The sequence below is a fragment of the Danio aesculapii genome, chromosome 10, assembly GCF_903798145.1.
Source record: "Danio aesculapii chromosome 10, fDanAes4.1, whole genome shotgun sequence".
In the NCBI taxonomy this organism is placed as follows: domain Eukaryota; kingdom Metazoa; phylum Chordata; class Actinopteri; order Cypriniformes; family Danionidae; genus Danio; species Danio aesculapii.
The window spans coordinates 21,669,750-21,695,187 of NC_079444.1; the positions used below are offsets into that span (position 1 = coordinate 21,669,750).

At 35.9% G+C, this 25,438-nt stretch overlaps 2 protein-coding genes across 2 annotated transcripts; both read left to right on the top strand.

The window, feature by feature from the left end:
• The first annotated feature begins 3,094 nt into the window (after window positions 1–3,094).
• LOC130235791 (protocadherin-10) lies at window positions 3,095–10,837 on the top strand. The gene is given in 5 exon segments (XM_056466288.1): window positions 3,095–3,852; window positions 3,855–5,587; window positions 6,970–7,031; window positions 7,125–7,237; window positions 10,389–10,837. Coding segments are annotated over 5 exon segments (2,898 nt in total). The 5' UTR covers window positions 3,095–3,122; the 3' UTR covers window positions 10,649–10,837.
• A 1,879-nt stretch (window positions 10,838–12,716) lies between these two features.
• Window positions 12,717–20,649, top strand: LOC130235786 (protocadherin alpha-C2). The gene is made up of 2 exons (XM_056466284.1): window positions 12,717–15,247; window positions 19,027–20,649. The coding sequence occupies exons 1-2, from the start codon at window positions 12,848–12,850 to the stop codon at window positions 19,048–19,050; spliced, it is 2,424 nt and encodes an 807-aa protein (XP_056322259.1). The 5' UTR covers window positions 12,717–12,847; the 3' UTR covers window positions 19,051–20,649.
• The last annotated feature ends 4,789 nt before the right edge of the window (window positions 20,650–25,438 follow it).

Here is a 25,438-nt window from a genome sequence, read left to right on the forward strand (position 1 = left end):
CTGGGTGACAGCAAAATAATAATATGTAAAAATAATAGTAATGTAGTAATATTAAATAATTTGCTAAAAGAAGTTTCCACAGAAACAAAACAGTATACAGATTAAATGTATACTATAAAATGAAATGTAATTGTATATATATTTTTAAAATATATATATTTACACTATCAACAATCTCCTGTAGAATCTACAGTAACTTACTGGCAGCAGTGTGCCAGTAACTTACTGTAAACAAATTACAGCAAAAATACTGTATTCACATTTACAGCACATTTCATCTTGCTGTTTATGTATTTACAAAATTGTATGTATATCTTTACTGTAGAATATACTTTAATTTTCACACAGCAACTTCAAAATACAGTAACATACTGCATAACTGTCCTGCAGTAAAATACAGTTCATATTACAGTTAAATACTGTGTAATTTACGTTTTTTCCAATTGTCCAGCTCTTTTCTGTAGACTCAGACCCTTTGGATTAGAAACAGTCGGTCAGTTGTGTAGCCTAATACTGTTGTAGGTCAATCCGCATTTATGGAGTTCACAGAAGGCTAATGTAGGCTGCAGACTAATTTAAAATCATTAAACCACTCTGGTAAAATCAATTCAGAGATTGAAGGAAAATGAGCCTTTAATTAGTGGCTGTCTAATGTCTGGACCACACGACACCCGAAAATTTGTGGGGGTGGGTTCATAAAAAAAATAAACGCTTTTTATCCCTACATTGCGTTATACCTCTCTGTATTTATTTTGGCCTTTTTTTGACCATATAGAATTCAGAATATGTGTTTGGCATGGACACAGACACTACATTTTTGCAGCAATAAAATGTCCTAAAATGAGTGCAGAGAAAGGTGGTTAATTAGTTCGCAAATTAATTTTTTATCCCCCTTCTGTCAAGCATTGTTTATACAATGTCAGTCCTTATCAGCGTATTCAGTATACCATGAAAAGTTTGTTGAAGTGAACTCACATTCGCTTGAGAAGGTAATCATAGCAAGAGTAACACTTTGGGCAGAATCTGATGGTAAATTAACAAACTATGAAATGCCCTCCAATAATTAATTATCATAAATAACTGTAATCCATTTCCCAAAGATGGGTTGCGGCTGGAAAGGCATCCGCTGCGTAAAAACATGCTGGATAAATTGGTGGTTCATTCCGCTGTGGTGACCCCGGATTAATAAAGGGACTAAGCCGAAAAGAAAATGATTGAATGAATGAATGAATGAATGAATGAATGAATGAACGAATGAATGAAGTGTAATTTTAGTTGCACTTCTTAAAACTGACCTAAATCTTCACTCCACTAGACCTAAAGGACAATAAACATGAAGAACTGTTTACACCACACCACTCCACGTTCGTGTCCTCTTTTTGGCCATTAATGAGAGTAAATGTGTTTGTTTGGTGGGTCGATTTAAGTTGCTTTATTTCCGACTCGGCTCTATGCCATTTAGTATGCACTTAAGGTAATGGAAAGCAGAAAAATATCATGGGAACCCTGTAGTCTGCTGTTCAACCAATCGTGAACAGCTGGATTATGCCTCACAAAACCTTTTAATACCACTGTTCACTAATGATCCGGACCGGCGGCCCTTTAATCCCCACTACATTAATTAAAAAGAGCACGAGCCCTTGGAAGATCATGCCATCTGCTGCTGTTTCATTCTACAGACAGATTGTGTTTGGTGCTTATTTAAAACAGAATTTCTTTACTTGTCAGGGAAGGCAGGAGGAATGAGAAAGGGATAAGACTGCTGGAATTACAGAGAAACTAATTATGCTGAAATACCTTAAAGTCTTTGATTTAGCTTTGTTGTGCGCCCTGGTGAGCAAGCATGAATTTTGATAAAAACTTGTAGTTTGTATGGTAGCTGAGAGAGCTCCAACGGACTGCAAGTTAAGAAAACGTGCAATTAGAAAAACACAGATTTAGAAAACATCTTCAACAATTTGACAACATGCTAACACAAATTCTCATAACGCATGTGGTATTATCTGAGAGGTGAATTTTAGTTATTGTCATATCCTGGTTGTATGGGTTCTTGTTGTTTGTATATTTTTTTTAGAATTACAAATTGCTCAATTAATGTTAAATTAAACTATTTTAATACCATGCTAGCATAAGTTTTATTTCATTTTACATTAATTGTGCAGTTCATCAGATTATTAAGGCTAAAAATAAATAAACAACAAGGAACTGATCAGTATGTTAAAAACAATAAACAGAAAGCAGACAGATTTATCATTTTTGGGGGTCCCCTGACACATTTTAACTGTGGTCTGTGATATTTGTATTTGCATGTGTTGTGAGAATTTGAAATGTAAAATATTATTTGAATTTTAAAAACTAAAATATAGAAACTTATATTGTTTAGACAATTGTTTAGACACCACCAATATTTTGGAGACTTCTGTCAGTCCCTCAAAAAAAAGCATCTGTGAAAACTACAATTATTTTGTGTTGTGTTTTGATGCTTAGTGTAAAACTGTAATGACAGCTTAATTGTTGCCTTAAGATTCCTCATATGATCAATTGATTTTGGATTAATTTATTAAAAATAAAAACAATACATTCATAGTATTAAGTGTTTTTAAAAGTGGTCTTCAAAACGTTTGCAGTATGAATGATAACTGTTTAAAAATATGATAACTAGCAGGCATTTTTTAAACAAATTTATATTTAAATTACATATTAATAAAATGTACGTATTTATTTATTTTTCTATTTTGTTTCCGTGTGCGTAATGGGAGAAAGATCATTAATCATTAATTAAAATCCAATATTAAATGTAATAAGAAATGCAATGCAAATGAGAACACAGGGGGAAATGCATAAAAATGAGTGTTTAATGTTTACCTCCACCCTTTCTGTCTCCCTCGTCCAAACACACGCACACTCTCTCACTCTTGCGCACGTGCCATTGGCCAAAGGCGCGCGCACTTGTGCTAAAGTACGTGGTTCAGTTCTTACCACTCCACTGTCAATAGCGTGGTCTTTCTCTCTCCTGATTTTAGTGCTTTTTGGTAGATTTATCTACCATATTGAAGCTATAACTATGCGTGTTTTGTTTGGCCTTTCGTGTTAATGCGCGCGTTGGAAAGGAGTCTGTTTTAATGGAGAAGTGGATGTGGACATGGCAGGTAACCTGCCTGGCGCTCGTCGCATCTCTGATGGATGTAGTTCTGGCACAGATTCGTTACACGATCCCTGAAGAACTGGAGCACGGGGCATTTGTTGGGAATATCGCAGAGGATCTGGGACTAGACACTAATAAACTCTCAGTCCGACGATTCAGAATAGTCTCGGGCGCAAAACGACAATATTTAGAGGTGAATTTAGAAAACGGGGTTTTGTTTGTCAATGAAAGAATCGATCGAGAAGAGTTGTGCGAACAAAATCCATATTGTTCATTCCACCTCCAGGTTGTGATCGAAAACCCTTTGGAGCTGTATAGGGTGGAAGTTGAAATATTTGACGTCAACGACAACTCTCCCGTTTTTCCATGGAGCGAGTTTAACCTGGATATATCCGAATCTGCCGCGCCTGGATCGCGCTTCCCACTGGAAAGCGCGCAGGATTTGGATGTCGCTGACAACTCTTTGCGCTCCTATTTGTTAAGCGTAAACGAACACTTTGTCCTGGATGTCCAGACGCGAAGCGATGGGAGCAAATTCGCAGAACTCATCTTGGAAAGCCCGCTGGATCGGGAGCAGCAGAAAACTCACCTTATGGTTCTCACAGCGGTGGACGGGGGCTCGCCTGAGAGATCTGGCACCGCGCAAATAAACATAACTGTACTGGATGCCAACGACAACGCGCCTGTGTTTGACCAGAACTTTTATAAAGTAGGCTGGCTGAAAACGCACCACGAGGGACAGTCGTAATAAAACTTAACGCCACCGATCTCGATGAAGGACCTAACGGGGAGATCACGTACTCTTTTAGCGGCCACGCGCCCATGAGAGTGCGCGAGCTTTTCAGCGTAGACTCTAGGACTGGAGAAATCAAAGTAAAGGGACTTATAGATTATGAAAAAGCACGGATGCATGAGATTTACGTGCAAGCCAAAGACAAGGGACCGTCCGCTGTGGCGGTGCACTGCAAAGTTATGGTGAACATTATAGACGTCAACGACAATCTTCCAGAAGTGATTCTCACATCTGTATCTACGCCTGTCCAAGAAGACGCGCCCCCAGGCACAGTGATCGCCGTCATCAGCGTCATGGATAAGGATTCTGGAGAAAACGGGAATGTGGACTGTGAAATTCCACATCATGTCCCCTTTCAACTTCATTCTTCTTTTAAAAACTATTATACATTGGTTACATGCGATTTTCTAGACAGAGAGAGCATTTCAGAGTATAACATCACTCTTACTGCGCGTGATATGGGCTCACCGCCTCTTTTTACGCGGAAAACTATTTTAGTACAAGTTTCAGATATCAACGATAACGCGCCGCGTTTCAAGCAGCCCTCCTACACGGTCTACCTGACCGAAAACAATGCGCCAGGAGCATCCATCTGCAGCATCACCGCGCAAGACGCAGACGCGGACCAGAATTCCTACTTATCCTATTCAATTCTGGAAAACGACATCCACGGGATGCCAGTGTCCACCTACGTGTCCATCAACTCAGACAACGGCAACATTTACGCGCTGCGCTCATTCGACCACGAGCAGCTGAGAAACTTTCAAATCGTGGTTCAAGCAGAAGACGCAGGCTTCCCGCCTCTGCGCGCGAATGTTACCGTGAACGTGTTTGTTTTGGACCAGAATGACAACCCTCCGGTCATTGTGTCCCCGATGCCCGAGAACGACACTGCAGCGGTTGTGGTTGTCCCTCGATTTGTTGACGCCGGATACCTGGTGGCCAAAATCACCGCTATGGACGCGGACGCGGGGCAAAACTCGCGTCTGTTTTATGAAGTCCTCCAAGCTACAGATGCTAGTTTGTTCAGCGTTGCCTTGTACACTGGAGAGATCAGGACAATTCGGCGGCTGATGGACAACGACCCCAGGAGACACAGGCTGGTGGTTTTGGTCAAGGACAACGGTCAGCCGCCGCTCTCGGCCACGGCCTCCATCATGTTGTCAGTTGTTGACAGTGCGCCAGAATCCTCGCCTGATTTTGGTGACCTCGCGCTCAGCCCTCACTACCGGTCAAACCTCACTCTGTATTTAATCGTGTCTCTGGGCGCAGTTTCGTTCACATTTCTCGTGGCTATTATTGTCCTGGCTTCAATCAAGGGATGCAAGGACGGAAACTCGTGCTGTGGATTTCATGCTAAGGACTCCGAGAGCGAAGTCATTAAAAAGTCGAACCTGAACATTCACATATCACCGGGATCCATTAAACAGGACCAGTTCAACGCGAACAACCCAATAGGCCAAAACTACTGCTATAAAATGTGTTTAACTCCAGAGTCGTCGAAAAGTGACTTCATGTTTCTCAAGCCCTGTAGTCCGACGGGAACATCTTCTCGAAACAACATCAAGGAGATGGAAAACAAAACCCTAACCTGGAGCTCAGGCAGCCACAGTATTAGTACAAGAAACGGGACAACCTCCCCAAACGAGGCAAGTAATCAATCAATCAATCAATCAATCAATCAATCAATCAATCAATCAATCAATCAATCAATCAATCAAGATCAACGGAGTGACCACTAGAGGGAGACTCCAGGTATTTCTTGTGCTTTGTAATCAGCCCAGAAATTGGCATTTGTAAAAATATAAATAATAACATGTAAGAACTAACTAACTTGGTGGTAACTTCAACACCACCCTTATAATGGTTCATATCATTGTGAATGCATGTTTGCGCGCCAAAAATATTAATTAATTGGTTTGAAAACGGCAAATCTAAAGCACCAACAGACAGTGTAAGTGTTCACAAAACATGTTTCTTTAAAAAAAGGCATTTGTAGGTGTCTGTAAAACTTGATGCATAGTTTGTATTTTATCATACACTCGCTCGCACATGGAAGTTAAACAGTAAAATCAAAAATACATGCAGTCTTTCATGGTCATCCAGTAATAGGTGCAAACTGGTCACTGTTTATTTAATATAAATTTGGGTGCCCCCCATCACTGGGAAACACCCATACACACTCATTCACACACATACACTACGGACAATTTAGCTTACCCAATTAACCTATAGCGCTTGTCCTTGGACTTGTGGGGGAAACTGGAGCACCTGGAGGAAACCCATGCCAACACTGGGAGAACATGCAAACTCCACGCAGAAATGCCAACTGACCCAGCCGAGGCTCGAACCAGCGACCTTCTTGCTGTGAGGCGACAGTGCTAGCCACTGTGCCACCGCGCCGCACAATATGAATATAATATTTTTCTTCTTATTATTAATATAAATGAAGTAGAAATAGTGCACCTTAATTTAAACAATGTTATTTACATTACTAATTGTACTAATACATTATTATTATTATTTATTATTACTATGATAATTATTATTATCATTATTACTATTATTTTTATTATTATTATTATTATTACTATTATTTTTATCATTATTATTATTATTATTATTATTATTATTATTATTATTATTATTATTATTATTATTATTATTATTATTATTATTCATGTGTTTAACAGCACTCAAAAAAGAATTGATCAAGCAGTATTGTTTGTTTCATTGTGCCGTTTCACCTTTGCTTCTTTCTGCTATTCTTCTATTCTGTGAACTAGACCTTAAAATTCCTAATGCACAGTTCATAAATAAACCATCAAATAAACAAATCCATTGTTGTCACTGCTCCATATGGTAGGTGTACAGCAACAATGTGATGAATTAATAAAATGCATTAGTGACTGTTTTTTGATGTATTCTGAGATATTTCCTCTTTTGGCACAGACATTATGTTTGTAGTACATTCTTGAACCTCTAATGTGTAAGTAAAGTAAATATTTTAAACCTTTTTCTTGCTTTGCAGTTCAAACAGGCAAACAGAGACCGAACGCTCACCAAGAACCAGCTGAATCACACGTATAGGAGGTGATTAAAATAAAAGCTGATTCCATCCCTCTCTGTCTGTCTTTTGCTCACATTTACAAAGCCTCTTACCTGTCCATGTTTTTGTTTTTCTAGTAATACCCCATTAAACACAGGTAGAACATTGCAGCGCAGACTGTTCCAGGACTCAGACAACTACTCCTACACCTCTGTCCCACAGTACTGGACCTGGGGGAATCACATACATGGTAAAATATTCATCATCCCTAAAACATTTATTTTAAAGAGGTGCTGTTATGCAAAATTCACTGTTATATGGTGTTTGAAAACAGGTGTGGGTTGAAAGTGTATGTAAACTACCAGTCTATAATGTTAAAAATCCAGCCACAACTTTTTTTTTAAATCCCCATTAATCATAAATAAATGTAGAAATCCAAAGTCACTGTAGACATTCTGGCTGAATTTAATTTTTACTGGAAATGTGCCTAAGAATGTCTGTAAAGTGTTACATGATTGGGCTAAATATATCTTTAGACGAGTCTGTTTCACCGATAACAGTTATCCAGAATGAGTATGTCACTTTATATTAGTGAACATTTCCAAATATCATTTCTAAATGTGCTAGCTAAAATGCTGAATGGATAATGTGGTTAAAGTTACCATTTGCTGTGTTTCCATCTATCTATTTATATCTGCATTTTGGAATATCACATAAAAAAAGCTTGATGGGAATGTCAAGATGTTCATCAGTTTTGAAAATGTGCATAAAAAAAACTTGTACTGAGTAGGATGAACATTTTACCCTATAAGAAAAAAAATTACAGAATAAATTCCAGCATGTGCAAACAAAAGGTTGTGGGATTTTATTTTCTCGTAATAACGAACATAGGCACAACGGGACAGCATTAATTGACAAACCAGCAGACTGACCCTTGCAAAAAATCTGAAATATTGTTTGGTCATTCTGATATCTGAAAATCCATCTATCAAGTGTTTCGGAATTATTACCTCCCGGAATTGTCTTGAGTGGCTGCACTCCCAAAAAGTCTTCATCCTCTCAGGCACAATTAATGTATTACAGGTTATTTATAATTTGTTACTCAACTGCTTTGGCACATTTTCTTAAAACAGACTTAACATTCTCTAAACTGTGAGTGCAAATCTCAAAACGGTTTGCTGGACTTCAGAACTTTATTGCATATCTGTAAAACTACTCTCCCAAAACATTTCATTCCTGCTAGTTATGGTCAGTAATTTGGCCAAGACCACCTAAATATAAAGTGTATTTGTCATTGTGTAAGCCACACTGCTCAAAATCATTAGTTTTTCACAATGATAGTCAACCATGGACATTAAGGTTTAGAAAAAAAAATCTGATATTTTTTGAGAAGAGTCATAGTCAAAAAGTCATAGTCAATAGTCATAGAAAAAAATGAACATTTGTATTTACACATTTATTTTTATATAATTGTATTACATGTTGCTTGTCCAATTACTGTATTGTATATTTAATATTACTTATGTTTCCACAAATACACAAATAAATACTACAATATATCATCCATGAAAAAAATTATTCTTGGTGGACATCCTGTGGCTCTTGTTGGCCAGAGATGACATCTTTCAATTGCTCTTACATGAAGCTGTGGTCACACTGCACTTTTCTCCCCATAGACTTCCATTTATACACACGCAAATGCGTCAGACAGTAAACGCAAGCTTGTGCGACAAGTTTTATTTCGCAGTTCACTGTGTTGGAATATTTTGGTGAACTCTGACCTGCAAAATCGCATCACATGATTGCGTGACACCAATCGAAGATCAAAACATGACCTCTCTGGACAGAAATTTAAAACATGGACTAATCGCTCACTTTTTTTTAATGTCTAATCATCTTGTTCAATCGCGCCCCTTTTCACAGTCCCGTACAACAGAATTTCGCATGCACAAACTCTAGTGTGACCGCAGAATAAGCATGTCACTGCAGTTCATGATTGTGAATGTAGCGATTGTGCTGTGGGCAATCAGTCAATCTATCAATCAATCAAATCAGTCTATCAACCTATCTATCTATCTATCTATCTATCTATCTATCTATCTATCTATCTATCTATCTATCTATCTATCTATCTATCTATCTATCTATCTATCTATCTATCTATCTATCTATCTATCTATCTATCTATCTATCTATCTATCTATCTATCTATCTATCTATGCTTGTATAGCAACTAAAGGTCATTTACCAATTTAGCAGACATTATAATATAAATATCAGATATTTATGGTGTAAATATGTGCGTATACAAATGTTTGATGCTTGAATAAATAGTTTTGAGTCTGATAGCTTACACAATGAAAAATGATTGAGAAGTTGTGAAGAGTTTGACATTTTAAATGAGAATCGACTCATCAGTTTTGATCAACAAACCATCAACCAACTGTACCTACTGTTTGCACACATGCCAAATAATTTGCCATTTGCTTAAATCAATAAGAAATGGCACTCTGATATGAACAATGAGCCAATTGTTTAGAGATCTAAACTTGTTTAGAAAAAAATATACATTTCAATCGAGAATTGAGCCAAAGCAATTGAGAAAAACTGTAAACAGTACAAGTAAAAGGCCCACAGTGCATTTGCATTTAGAGCTAAACACACAACTGTGCAACATCTAAATAGGAGCAGGTTAGACAAGCTATAATAAATGATCTGTGTGGTATCTTTGAGCTGAAACTTTATTTAGAGATTTAAAAATTTTTTGGGAGCATAAAACACCCCCTTTAAAGGAATTCTCAGGAAAAAACACCCAATTTTAAAATAGCTTTCTAGTGATTAAACTGGACAGCATAATAATAATAGTAAAACTGGATGCCATAATAACAAATGACTGTTTCAAATGATATATTTTTTTTACCTGTAGATCACTTACTGTATATTTTACTTGGATCATATGTGCTGTATGACTTTCTTTTATAACATTCCCATGCAAAGATGGGTTGCGGCTGGAAGGGCATTCGCTGCGTATAACATGAGCTGGATAAGTTGGCGGTTAATAAAGGGACTAAGCTGAAAAGAAAATGAATGAATGAATGAATTTCATAACAAATAGCACCTAAAAGTACTCTGATGGAGTTTTTTTTTTTTACAAATGTCTTCAGTGTTCACAAACTTTCTGAAATAGCGCAACACCTAAATAGAAGCAGATTGGACAAGCTATAATAAATGATCTGTGTGGTGTCTCTGAGCTGAGATTTTATTTAGAGATTTGTTTTTCTTCTATTTTTTGGGGAGCATGAAACATCCCTGCTAAAGGAATTCTCAGAAAAAAACCATCAAACTTTAAAGTAGGTTTACTAGTGATTAAACTGACTTTTTTTGTGTGTGATTTCCAACAGATTTTAAGACCTCACCCAAGGCTGGGGGTTTTCCAAATCGCTCATGGACACGATACAACCAGCAGGAGTCAGTTCATCCATCAGCAGACTATCAGCATAATGTTTATATTCCTGGAACTCCATCAACACTCTGTACACTCAAACTGGCTAACAATGGGGACATTGAGGTCTACAACTCATTCTCAACGTTTGGCAAAAAGAAAAAGCCAAACAACACCTTTCAAGAGGACGCCATAATAACAAATGATTTTTTCAAATGATATTTATAATGTTTTTTTTAACCTGTAGGTCACTTACTGTATATTTTAGTTGGATCATATGTGCTGTATATGATTTGCCTTCATAAATTTCACAACAAATAGCACCTAAAAGTATTCTGATGGATTTTATTTTTAAATGTCTTCAGTCTTCAGAAACTTTCCGAAAGTGTTTGACAGATGGGTGTTTCAATTAGCCACACTGGTGATAAATATAGGTTATATTATCCAATTTTATATACCTCGTTTCCAAAATGTACAGAATAAAAAGTTTTTATGAATTTATTTACTACACCTCTGTGGAATTTCTTCTTTCTTCTCATGAAAAAATAAGGTATGTTCACACATACGAGGAGTTTGTTTTCGAGACAGAGCTTCTACAGTGCATGAGAGTTACAAAGATGGGACAAAAAACAGATAATAAATATATTTTAAAAATAGAAGTTGTGACTACAAATATACAAATTGACAAGTGTATGTACAGGTATATTACTATAAACTAAGTTTATATAAAAATAAAATATTTTTTATAGATAAATTGACAATATTTACACAACTATCAGTAATTTGTTGCGCCATCCTTAGTCTCAGTTGACAGCCAGTGGTCTCCTGCTGCTGGCAACACAAACTCATACATATATTCATGCTATATATAGTTGAAGTGCTGTTTAAGAAAGAAGATTTTTTTAAACATAATTTAAAACATAATAGTTTTAAGAACTAATTTCTAATAAATAATTAGGTTTGTGTTTGCCATGATGACAATACATACTATTTGACTAGTTATTTTGCAGTATTCAGATTCAAGTGGAATTTAAAGGCTTAACTAGGTTAATTAGGCAGGTCATTGGACAACAGTTGGTTGTTCTGTAGACAATCTAATAGATAGATAGATAGATAGATAGATAGATAGATAGATAGATAGATAGATAGATAGATAGATAGATAGATAGATAGATAGATAGATAGATAGATAGATAGATAGATAGATAGATAGATAGATAGATAAGGAAAATTATAGGAAATATCTGTTAAACAGCACTTGGGAAATATTTGAAAAAGATTACAAATTTTCCAGGAGTGTCAATTAATGTTTACATCAAATTTATGTACAACAACAATTAATTATTATACAAGCTAATAATAAAAAGTATCACTTTATTTTGAGGGTCTCTATTGCCCAAATTGATTACTGTAAAAAAAAAAAAAACTGTCTGCTTTGTATCTGCTGACACTGCTCCACCAACAGACACTCTCCTGACTATAAGAAACTTTGTCATGTCAAGTACATGTCATTGACATTGGCAGGTAGTGGCAATGTAACTTAGAAATCAACAAAATATGTTAAAGGGATCATCAAAATAAAGTGATACCTAATAAAAAATATTATTTTTCTTCTTGTTGTTATTATTATTCATGGGTTCAATAGCACTGAAATGAAGCAAATAAGATACCTAAGAAGTCATTAATGTTTATTTCATATTATTGCTGTGAATTGTTTATTTTTCTTTGTTTCAAAATATACAGAGTAAAGAACGCTATTAGAATTTATTTCACTTGACAAACAAACTTGAAAAATTAACTAATAAGAATATGTGTACACTTATTTTGGTCACTGTTAAACTAAAGGACTATGAAAACTATTTCCATGGAAATAGCTTAAATAAAAACACAATCCAATGTATAAATATTTCACTCAATAAATATAATAAATATTTATAAATATATATGTACATATAATACATATTTACAATAAAATATTACAAATTATTTACACCTTTGTGACTTTGGGAATGAAATGAAAAGTATAAAATGAGTAAATTTGTTATTAGTAAATTTATTTGTTACAAATAAATATAATAAAATAACCAATATTTATAATATCTAGCTAAAAAAAGTTTCCCTAAAAGTCGTTTCGATATTGTAGTTCAAAAAAAAAATCTTTCATGTTTCTTGAAACATTTTCATTGTAAACACGATGTCGCTGCACTGTTGCTATTCACTTTAAGGCGCATACAAGCACAATCTCCTCATGCTCTGCTTCCACTGTGCTGTTGGACAGAGACTGAATCTGATCAGCGGGCGGGATCCACGGCACGGCGCTATGGCGATGCTCTGCTTGGCGCTTTTAGGATTCCAAACACTCCATTCGCCTTTAAACACACTGCTATATTTCTTGTGAAAGACAGAGAAAGCATTGCAATGGCTCCAAGGAGAAGATGCCGTATCGGCTTGGTCGTCCTCTCCGCGGTGTGGAGTCTCGCCTCGGCAGTAACCAGATACTCCATCCCGGAGGAGATTCCAGTGGGCTCCGTGATCGCAAATATCGCCACGGATTTGGGCCTGGACGCGCACAGCCTGTTGGAGCGCAAGGTAAAGCTGGATTATATTCATAGCAAGAAATACCTAGATATAAATAAAGACACCGGAGATCTGTTCATCGCTGAGGAAATTGACCGGGAATATTTATGCCCGGCCAAAACATCATCATTTTGCTTCCTCAAGATGGATGTGATAATCGAGAGCCCAATACGCATATTTAATATCGAGTTAGAAATAATGGACATCAATGACAACGCGCCTCAGTTTAGGAGGGAGAGGATACCGCTCGATATTTCAGAATCAGCAACACCCGGAGAGAGATTTTCCTTAACAAACGCGGTGGATGCTGATGTAGGAGAGAACTCAATAGAGACGTATTATCTCAGTGAAAGTGATGAGTTTACTATCGAAATCCAGTCTGGAAGTGACGGAACGAAATATGTAGACCTGGTGCTAAAAGCGAGTTTGGACAGAGAAAAACAAGCCCTTCATACACTGACGCTCACTGCTGTTGACGGCGGCACACCTGCGCGCTCAGGAACGGCCAGTATCATCATTCAAGTGCTGGATGTCAATGACAACGCCCCTCAGTTTGACCGACAGGTTTATTCGGTTGACCTCATTGAAAATGCACCAATTGGGACGCTGATTATGCATCTGAACGCCACCGATTTAGATGATGGCCTCAATTCGGAAATAACATACTCATTTACTTTATACACATCCGAGAAAACGCAAGAAAAGTTCTCGCTGGATCCCAACAATGGAGAAATAAGAGTCAAAGACGTGATTGATTTTGAAGAAGTCAGAAGTTTTGAGATGTACGTTGAGGCCAAGGACAAAGCGGTTAATCCGCTTTCTGGTCAGTGTAAAATATTGGTGTTCATCACTGACTTGAACGACAACCATCCTGAGATTACCATTAAATCATTTCAAAGTTCGATTAAAGAAAATGCCCCAATAGGAACAGTCATCGCTGTTATCAGTGTGAGTGATAGGGATTCTGGAGATAATGGGAAGATTGTTCTCTCCATCCACAATGCTTTAATGTTACCTTTTGCTCTTAACAAGTCATCTGAAGACTTTTTTGCATTAACACTTATCGAACCGCTTGACCGTGAGCAAATCAACAAATATGACATCACACTTCACGCCACTGATAAAGGAACCCCTCCTTTGACTGATAATGAAACGATTAGTGTTACAATTCAAGACGTCAATGACAACGCTCCAACATTCCCTCGATCCATCTACTCCATTCATCTAATGGAAAACAACGAACCGGGTGCATTGCTAGCCTCCCTAACTGCTCGTGATCCAGATTTGCATGAGAATCAATATCTCGTATACTTTATCATAGAAAAGGAGATAGCCAACACGTCAATGTCCATGCTCTTCTCCATCAATCCTGAAAACGGCAACCTCTACGCTTTACGAACGTTTGACTATGAAAGAGAGAAGGAGTTTCTGTTTCACATCGAAGCCAGAGATTCAGGACTCCCCCCCCTCAGTAGTAACGTAACAGTTCACATCATCCTCCTCGACCAAAATGACAACACACCCCTCATAGTTTCCCCATGGCGTCCACAAGGCACAGTCATCGAGCAGAAAATCCCAAGGTCGAGTGAAAAAGGATCTCTGGTCACCAAAGTCATTGCGTTGGATGCTGACTCCATGCAGAACTCTCGCATAACATATCAGTTTCTCCAGATCACCGACACCCCTCTATTCAGTCTCGACCAATACAACGGCGAGATCCGAACCACCAGGATGTTCAGTTACAGAGACCCCCGAGATCAGCACCTGGTCATCATAGCCAGAGACAATGGAGAACCTCCTCGATCCGCCACCGTGACCATCAAGATCTCCACAGTGGAGCAGGTGGTCACGCAGTTAACGGAAACCACAGAGGTTCCTATCGAATTCGACCTGATCACCGATTTAAACTTGTATTTGCTGATTGGATTGGGTTCAGTCTTGTTTCTTCTGCTCATCACCATCCTGGTCATCATCGTGCTGAAATGCCAGGAGCCCAAACCCTCACAAGCAGCTCCCCAAGGAAGGAACAGCATCGCCAGCCAGAGAAACTCGTCCACCATTGCTGATTCAACTCTCATCTCGAGCGATGCCTACTGGTACAGTCTGTTTCTGGCAGAGACTAGGAAAGGGAAGGTGGTGGTGCGGCAGCCACTTCCTAACGGAGCTGGGTTCATAGTGTCGAGTATTCCAGGAAGCGCTGCGCTGACTGAAACCAGTGCATCAAGGTCTTCCACTTTACAGGTACTGGAGTTGCTACTAATATATTTGTGACAGTGCATGAACCTTAAGTTTAGAGCTGTGCGATTTAGGGAAAATATCTAATTGCGATTTCGATTTGATTTGCGATTTAATTTCGTAGTCATGCTTCAGTTCAATATTCTGTATCATAGCTTCTGACTGCTAAAATGCAGTGTTAGATAAAAAAGGAACTGAAAAGAAAAGATATTAACTCTAACTTTTATTCAGATTTGTTAATAAATATTCAGAAATGAAACACTTATTTTTAGTCGTGAGTTATGGCATTAGTATCTCCTGTTGCATTGGTGATGTTTTTTCATATGGTGTAACAGCAGCAAACAACTGTGAAATTGGACTTTGCTGCTGCTAGCTACTAGACTTTGTCACTGGCAATACTTTTAGTTGACTTTTTAGCAGGACACTCCTCATATACAACATTTCAATGTGGTTGTGTCATTGACCCATGAACATTTCCTGCTTGTTATCAAACTATTTCATCACTGTAACAGGAGGCAATTTAATCATAACTTACTGTTAAAACAGCTATCATAACATTATTTAACAATATGTGGCTCTTTTTGGATTCTCGGAAGCTATAGAAGTTAGAAATGTAAAACAGGAAATATATAGGGACCCTTGTTTTTGTTTACATGCTTTCATGCTTGGCAAGTTTGTTTTCATTGAAATGAGCTGTATTGCAAATGCTCTGTTATTGTGATTTATTTCAGTAAGTGTGAACAGTGTTATATACAGTGCTCAGCATATATGAGTACACCCCATTTTGAAAATGAATATTTTTTTATCCATTTCCCAGTGAATATGGGTAATATATATTGGTGCATTTGAACAAAACAGATTTATTAAACAGATATATTTATTATAATACATTTAAATTTATGCAAAATATTGCAAAAAAAATACAAACTACAAAATTTCAACAAAATGTTATGAATTTTTTGTTTCTTTTGATTTTTCTTTTTGAGAATTTTATTTAATATTTTTTCTATAATATAAACTTGGGTGTACTAGTTTTTAGACCGTTATCGTAAGTTATTTTGTTAGATTAGCTACTGACTGACAATGTATATGCACAAATATAATGTTGTATAGCTTCTTACAGAAAATATTAATTTAAATGAGAGATTTGTGGGGTGTACTCACGTATGCTGAGCACTGTATATTAAACAAGTGGATTGAGACTTGCTGATAAGTCATAATCTGCTTAAAACAAACTCTGAACTAGTTTGACTCAATGCGAGTGTGAATGCAACTACAGCATGTCAAAGTTCAGAACTCTGTTGCACAAGAAAAACACTGTGACAGAGGATTTCTGCAAAGAGACTTTTTCTTTGGACTGAACAATACTAGAATGCCTACCTTCAAGTTTACCTTAAATTGCTAGCAAATTTAACTAATACTTACAAATATTTACAAATAACATAATGAACAAAACATGACAATTTCAAACAGAAAACCAAAATAGTTTTAAAATACTTCTAAAATAAGCTTAAAATGAAGTCAAAAAGTGTTTGGATATACAGGCCAATTTGTAATTAATGTAGTAGCACAAGGACACTTTACATTTGGCAAAATTAGGTTTGTTCATTCATTTATTTTATTTTCGGCTTAGTTCCTTAATCAATTAGGGGTCGCCACAGCGGAATGAACCGCCAAGGTTTGTTAGTGTTTTAAATGATAAAATAGTGCATAAAAATCAGGATTATGAAACAGTACTAAAATACTTCATGCGACGAGTCCTTGTAAACCAGTCTTCAAACATACAATAACATTTATTCTGGTCTTTTGGTCTAAAAAAATAGAAATTGTTTACAAAAGTAATGCTATAAATTAAAAAGAGCAATAAAATACATCTCTTTTTTATATGTCTAATATATAAAGATGGACAGGCAGTGCTAATGCATCAGAATGTGTCTAAATTTGGATGTGAGTGGGATGCGAGTCTGACATGCAGTACTGCTGGTGTGAAGTAGAAGAAGAGTGAGATATGAGGACTGGCACTCAGATGTTTTGCACATATTTTACAAATGTGCTGTGACAGAAAGGATGATTCTTACTTTCTTATATGAAATATTTAAAGTGAAGTAAGTTTAAAGTTTCAGAGTGTTTGTGATCAGTCCAAATCTGTCCTAGAAAGAGGTTAATGTACAGTAAGCCTCTTTATACACTCAAAAAAAAGCTTTTGCTGCTTTTTCAAACTACTTAAATTTCAACTCATTCACTTTCATCTTTAGAAATGAGTTGAAACAACACAATTCTTACATTTTTGGGGGACAATTTAATTGTTTTATGTTCAATCCAGCTAAATTTGTAAAAAAGTTAACTTAATTGATTTGTATTGGGACAACACAAAGGAATTGTGTGGAACCCAGCATTTTAACAGTGTACAGTAAGCAGTCATGAACACATCTGTAGTTCTGATAGTTCAATTGTCACCTTCACTCAATCCACATCTAGGCTTTTAAATCATTAATGATTGCAATAAATTGTTGCCATTTTTCCAAAAACTGTTCTCCCCTACTTCTGATTTTGTATTTAATTCTCTCAGGTTTAAAAAAGAGGACCAAATCTTTGAGCCACAATGAAATAGATGGGGACTGTGGGAGGTCCAAGACAACAGTTTTCTGCATCTAGCAAGAAGACATACAAAAGCCACAATGTCAGCGTGTGTCCGGTTTAAAGGCTGACACTGAAAGGGAACACCAAAGATTGAGATTAAAGGGCAAACAGATAACTTGACCCCCAGAATATCAGAAACGATTTTAAAAAAAGTAATCCAATAGTTTTGCAACTTGGGACAAAATACAAACATATGACTAAGCCCACATGAAATCTGCGCACGCAGATTCCGCAGATTTTCAGCCCATCATTGAGTCTATTTATTTACTCGTGTTAATGTGTGTAAATTTATTTTTATTCAGTTTTTAAATTAATTTCAGTATTGATGTTGACTAATATAAAAATTTTCATACGCGTTATTTACAATACAGTTTGTAATGTATTATTTTCTGTCTTTTAGTAAATGTATTATATAAGAGACTTGCTTTGTTTATCAATTTAGTGGATCTAATTGCATTTGCATTGTAAGCATTCAATAAAAGTAAAAAAAAAAAAAGGTATTATTGTCTAATTTCATATATTAAGTTTTTGGTTATGATACTACTACTCAAAATCATTCCACATAAGTCTGCAGATTTTTTACAAAATTCTGCACAGAAATAGCAAAAAAATTCTGTCTGGCCCTACATATGAAGGTTACATGGTGAAAGTTTACATTTATCACACATATCTGAAACATTTGGATATATTTTAGAAAGTTTGGCCTTTGAGAGATGAGCTCTGTGAACTGTTTTAAATTGTATAAAACTGAGTCTAGTGCACGAAGTGGAGGTGTGCACATTGTCTAATACTGCACTCCAGTAGTCGTCTTCAAACTCTAAGTCAAGTTCCTCTTCCCAGGCCCTGATAGCTTTAATGTTATGAGAGTTATCCTTTGACAAGAAAATTGCATATATCTTAGAAATGATCCCACTCATATGAGGATTCAGTTCAATGCATATCTTTGCATTAATAACTGTTAAAATTGAAAAATGTATTTTAAAAATATCCTAGCCACATTAAACGCAATGAATTAATTTGAATAGAACACACAGATTAGCTTGGTTATATTTGAAGTTCCAATCAAAGTATGACAAGCATTGATGTGCTCAGCAGGTCTGCAGCCTTGACTCTGTTTGATTAATTATGTTTCCATCTATTGCCAGGAGTCCAGCAGTGATTTACCGTGAACTGGACACGTTGACTGATGGATTACAAACTTCCGCACACAGTCTATTCATCCACCGGGACAGACTGATCTTCTTTTCCTTCGTTTTCAGGGTTTCATTCAATTCAAGACTATGACGGACCTACTTTGAAACCATTTTTTTGTGTAGCTTTTAATATTCTTTTATTTTTTAGGTGTTTATTGTTTTATTTTTCATCATCCTCCATGCTCTTGCACAGCTTGTGTCACACAGGAAAGTTTGTTCAGTTATTTTCCCCATCCACAGTTCTTCTGCCTTTACTTTTTACATATTACATTTGAATGGACTGTTTGGATATCAAGACCAGCATTGTGTCAGATCTCATATTTGTGGCGACTGTAACAACTATATGTCAGCCACTTGTAACCACATCGAGCATGACCTTGCATGGCTAAGACAAACAATGGACCTTTTGTATCTACAAGATTTCTAAATAGACTCTATGACAGAAGAGAGAAGCTATTCTTCGTGACTACCAGAACTTTTACCTTTTTGTGGTTCCAGTTACAAATGAACTACAAAACCAGCTGGGAAAGAGATTGTAAAGATTGACTTCTGGTAGGAACGATGCTCTATTTTTACATTGAGAAAGCTTTGATCAAATGAGCACAATCTAATGAGCCAGGCATTGTTTATACCTCAAAACAGTTGGTTTTGACAGCTATGTGGTGCACATGTATAATAGATCCATGTTAATTTTTTCTCCAGTCTACCAAATGGTATAACGTACCTGAATATTGATTTTCCCTGATAGGAATTTTAAACATTTTTGAAGTCTTAAGCCCAAAGTATACTTTGCTTTGTAAGTGAATGTGAGGATCTACAGTGAGTTTGACACATTTTGTCATTAGAATAATAGGCGTATATTGTTAAAGCAAATTCTGTGTCTGGAAATCAGATTTCTATGAACAATACTTATAATCATCAGAATGTCTTTATAGGGAACCATCAAAAAATATTATTTGAAACTGCTAACAAATGTAACAAAAAAATGAGACATAGGGGGTAAAAGAAAAACATTGAACATGCCAAACAGAACTGAGTGCATGTATGTACAAGACATTAAAATTTAAAACGGCTAACCATTCAACTATACATTTACAAAACAAAGTGTACTTTGGGCTTTAGAATTACACTGTGTCTACACTCAGAGTTGCTTGTGTTGCTTTGTGCTGCAACAGCTAGAAGCTTTTACACTGGTGAATGTTTCAAGTCTATTTGTTCTTCGCTTCAGAAATAACATGAGCACTTGGAGTTCATCAGAGAAAAGAAAGCTTAAGATGTCCTGCCAGATCCAGTGAAGATAAAATCACAGATTTTACAATCTTTTAGATCACCTTTCTACTATCTTCCGACTGCCACATATTCTTGGCACATTTCCCCCCCTAGTGACTGTCACACTGAAGTTTACAACTGGCCTTGGCTCATTCATCATGGTAAACGTAATGCATTTCATGAATAATCACACAAAACACATGACCTAATTGTGTCGGAAATAGGATAAACAATTTTTTTTTGCACAGTGTAGCTTTATTGAGGAAATGAACTACTCACGAAGCACTTCAAATCATACAATTGAAATGAATATGATAGAACGGATATAACAGGTTAATATATTCAATTAAATTTAATGTTGTCAGTTGTGTCTAACAATATATTTTTTGCAACTTTTGGTTACATTTGTATAGCGCTTTTCTGGACACTCAAATCTCTTTACACATTAGGAGGCCATGATGAACAGAGGCCAGTGGGCAAATTTGGCCAGTATGCCCTATTCTTTTTTTGAAGGACATCCAGGGATTTTTAATGACTACAGAAAGTCAGGACCTAGGTTTAACATCTCATCCGAAAGATATCACTCACTGCTCAGTATAGTGTCCCCATCAATATACTGGGGCACTAGGACCCACACAGAATGCAGGTTGAGTGCCCCCTCCTGGCCTCACTAACACCACTTCCAACAGCAACCTAGCTTTCCCTTGTGGTCCCCCATCCAGGTACTGACCAGGCACAGGCCGGCTTAGCTTCAGTGGGCGACCATGTGAGAGTTGCAGAGATCTAGCTAATGGCCAAACATTTGGTAATGTACAAATTCTACTTTAAAAAATAAGTTGGTAAAATTAAAAGAATTAAGTAAGGTTCAACAAAAGCATATGCAACCGATTACAACTCCCAGAGCTCACAACCAGTCTTATCTTTACAGTTTTATCAGTTAGTTATAAAACAGTGGAGATAATATGGAAATTTAAATCCATAACCCAACTGTTTTTCTTCATGGGTTTGATTATAAAACACAACATCCGGTTGTGTGGTCGCATGTGGTTTAGCTGCAAAATTCATATATTTCAATGCATCCAAAGCTCAAGTCAGACTTAAAAACTCTAGCACATATGGCTAAAACTTCAATTTTACTACTCTCTAATGAAAATCCAAAGTGATTTTTGGCGACAGCTGAAAAGTGGCTTTATTGTCCTTAGTTGTGTTGTATAATGCTGCTTGCGTCCATGTAAACACAGTGTAATTCTATGAAGAGTAATTATAACATCAGTATTGAAACAGCCATAGTGATATTTATAGAATATATATATATATATATATATATATATATATATATATATATATATATATATATATATATATATACAGTGCTCAGCATAATTGAGTACACCCCATTTTGAAAATGAATATCTTTATCCATTTCTCAGTGAATATGGGTGATTTATTTTGGTGCATTTACACAAAACAGACTTCATAAACAGATAAATTTATTAAAATATTATTTTAGTCACCAAACATATTCAGAAATTGAAAGATAATACAACTAAATGTTTCTATTTTTTGCTTTAAATTTTTCCTCTTTTTTTATTTATTTATATTAATATTTTTTCTATAACATATACATTTGTGTGAACTAGCTTTTAGACGTTTGTCGTAAGTTACTTTGTTAGATAAGCTCCAGATTTGGCTTCAGCACTGACTAATCTAATGTACATGCACAAATATAAGATTGTATAGCTTCCTATTAAAAATATGAGTTGATAAGATAGATTGTGAAGGGTGTACTTATATATGCTGAGCACTGTTATATATATTTGGAAAATTCAGATGCTAAAGTGCCATTTGAATTTTTTATTACCATTTTTCTCAGGCTCGTGTGTAAGTTCAGTTTTGTGGCAATGACTTTGTTCTTTTCAAAGCATTTAAAGTGAACATAAACAAAGGAGATGAGAAAAAAAAGCTCCTCATTCAACACAATATCCATTGTACAATGTGCAAAAACAACAAAGCATTTATGAATCTACCTTTTTGCAGACATATGTAGCCAGTGCTCAAACATCACATTGGGACAAATAATTGACATCAATAATAGGCTATACAATTTTTGTATAAGAATCAACAATTGTACTGTTCGTTGTCATTTTGGCCTTGTTTACTAAAGATTTTGAGGTTTATATTGTTTTGTATTTTAAAGATATGAAATGCTTGTTAGTGTATGTAATGCTGCTTCTTCTATGACGACACTGCAATTTTTGAAGCCATTAATATTTGTGGTGAGATATTTGAATTTTTTCATAACTTAGACGTAATTCTATCATCACAGAAATAAAATCAGCAGTCATTTCCTAGTAAATTCTTGCTGCTAAAGAGAAAGTGTGAAGCTGGGAGGAATGAGAATAGTGCAACAAAATGTGTAGGAGGCTCAAGGAGAAACAGAGACAGAGAAAATCAGTAATATAGGTCACTTGAAACATGCGATCTGTATTTAGATGGAAACACAGAACAACACTATACATGATCCTTAACACTGACAGCCATGTAATTTAGTCTACCTTCCTGAAAGACGAGTTAGAGTTGTGCTCAGCAGATTTGAGAACTGAAACTGCTTTATGCCTTTAGCTGTTTGCTTCAGGGCAGAGAAAAGTGTGCCTGAAATTCGAAATGATGGTAATACATTATCATAATCTGATTAACATGCCTTGAGTTATTTTTTTGCGTATATATTTGCTTTCTGTTGCCTTATATGCGAAATGTCCTTATGCAAACAATGCCTTTTTTGTCCTTGCTGGACTTTATGGTTTGCGCTTTGCTTGTAAATACAGCAAATGTGAATAAAATCTTTTTCAGGATATTTCTGACTCACTGTTTTGTGTTGTGCAAGTGTGTGTGAGGATGTGTGATTGCATTATGACAAAACTCTGTTTCATTGATGCTGACCTAGGCAACACTGTCTCCATGGAAACAGTCGCCATGGCAACCCCTTCATCTCTTCAGAGTTAAAAAGCACAGCATTTTAAACCAACTCATATTGTGGGTTTCTGCACTTTGGCTTTTCTTAAAGACACACACATGCAGAGTCACATAGAAAAGTACTGTATTATTCGGCCTTCATAAATACAAATAACAGGATATAGTTATTTTATATAGTCATCTCAGTATTGTATCAAACGTCTGATAATGGATTGTCATTACTTATTAATGAGCAAATGTGAAGCCATTTCAAAGTTTTAAAAGTTACCACCCTTCAGTATAAATAATAATAAAAACAAATAAAATGTTATAAAATACACTATGATATAACTATTTTGTTTTATTATTATTATCATTATTATTATTAATAAACTGACTAATTCTGACCAGTAGACTCATGACACTCATAATAGCTCAAAAATATTTACATTCATGAAATTGCATATTTATTTCTAACAAATCAACTTAAATATTATTAATTTTTCAAACTAAAAAACATATATTTTTTTAACTACACTGTAAAGAATGATTCTGCATTTTACTTTTTTCAACATGATTTTGTAAGTTGAAACAACAAAGTTTTCGCTGTCTCAACTTGTCTGTAATAAAGTGTTTATCAACACATGCTGAATCAACATTCTTTAAGTTGCGTACCATACCTCCAATCCAGCAGGTGGTGGAATATGCACCATTAAGTCAGTTTGTCAACTGTCAGTTAAAACACCAGAAGTCAGACACATGGGATATTTGACAGCAGATTTTTTTTAATTATTCAATCATCACATTTGGTAAGTAATGCTTCTTCAAATTTGTGTTATAACTGGTAAAATGACAATATATGAACTGATTATCAATGTATTGCTCCCAGTAAATGTTTCTAGAGCAGATTAGACCTTTGCTAATACAGGTGGCCACATTTATAAAGCTTTGTAAAGTTTGTTTTAGGTTTGAATTTGCAATTTCTCAATATGTGTATACATATAGCACTTTTCTATTTTTTCCCTGATTAGTCTACTACAGGTATTTTTATATAGATTATAATGGATCTCCCATTTATATACAATATAAAATATTTTCAAAAAATAGTATCAGTCATTTATTTAAATGTACTTTTCTTATTCTAAAGGTTGTTCCCAGAGAGCAGACTGGCTTATTAAAGATGAGATTTTACTAGTATTTCCATTTATAAACCAGTAGTCAAAGTTTTAAGAACAAATATTTGCAATAATTTACCCAAATTTGATTTTCTCATTCTTAAGGTTGCAGCACATTCCCAGAAGCCAGGTTGACTTACAACAGGTGAGATTTTATTAAACATCTCTTTGTTCGTATATAATTAGACTAATATTTAAGAAAAATATTTTCAAACATTCACATAAATGCCATATTTCAAAGAATTAGTGATTACTCTGATCTTGATTGTGTACACAATTTATTAAATATGTTTTGCCTTTATTTTTTCTTTTCTTCATAGAATTACTCCAAGCAGTGTGGGGCATTTGGTGTTGATAAATTAAGTGAAGCTGCGAGTGTCACTACAACCAATCAACTAATTGTCATAAGACACTGAAAGCTGAAGCACTGCCATAATGCAAGTTTCAAGAGTTCACACTTAGCTGATGATTGATTATAAAGCTTGTTTGGGATGCTTTCTTGGGAGAGAACCCTGAGCTCAAAAGATCTTCGAACCCAGGGCTCCCTCCTGTTTGCAAGGCGAGAGGGGAGTTTGAGCTTAGGTAGATCTTGAGAACTCCCCTGCTGTTGTAGCTAATGAACAGATAGTGATTGCTCTTAAGAGATAACTACTTACTAGGAGCATGTCTATGGTGCCGATTTGAATTAGTCAATTAACTTAAGTTGCATGTTTTTGGACGGTGGGAGGAAACCGGGGAACCCGGGGGAAACCCACGTGAGCACAGGGAGAACGTGTAAACTCCGCACAGAAACGTCAGCTGGCTTGGTAAAAACTAGAACCAGTGAAATTCTTGCTGTGAGGCAACAGTGCTAACCACTGGGTTACCGTGCCACCCATCTTGTAAAGGAGGAAGAGTAGGGGTGGAAGGGGGGATCTTCAAAACGAAGATGGCTGTTATCTTGAACTTAGGGTATTTATAGTGGCTAT

Excerpts from the sequence above, each read along its gene's own strand:
- LOC130235786 (XM_056466284.1), top strand. The coding sequence starts at position 12,848 with ATGGCTCCAAGGAGAAGATGCCGTATCGGCTTGGTCGTCCTCTCCGCG. Across the intron at positions 15,248-19,026 it reads CAAGGTCTTCCACTTTACAG|GAGTCCAGCAGTGATTTACC; the intron begins GTACTGGAGTTG and ends ATCTATTGCCAG.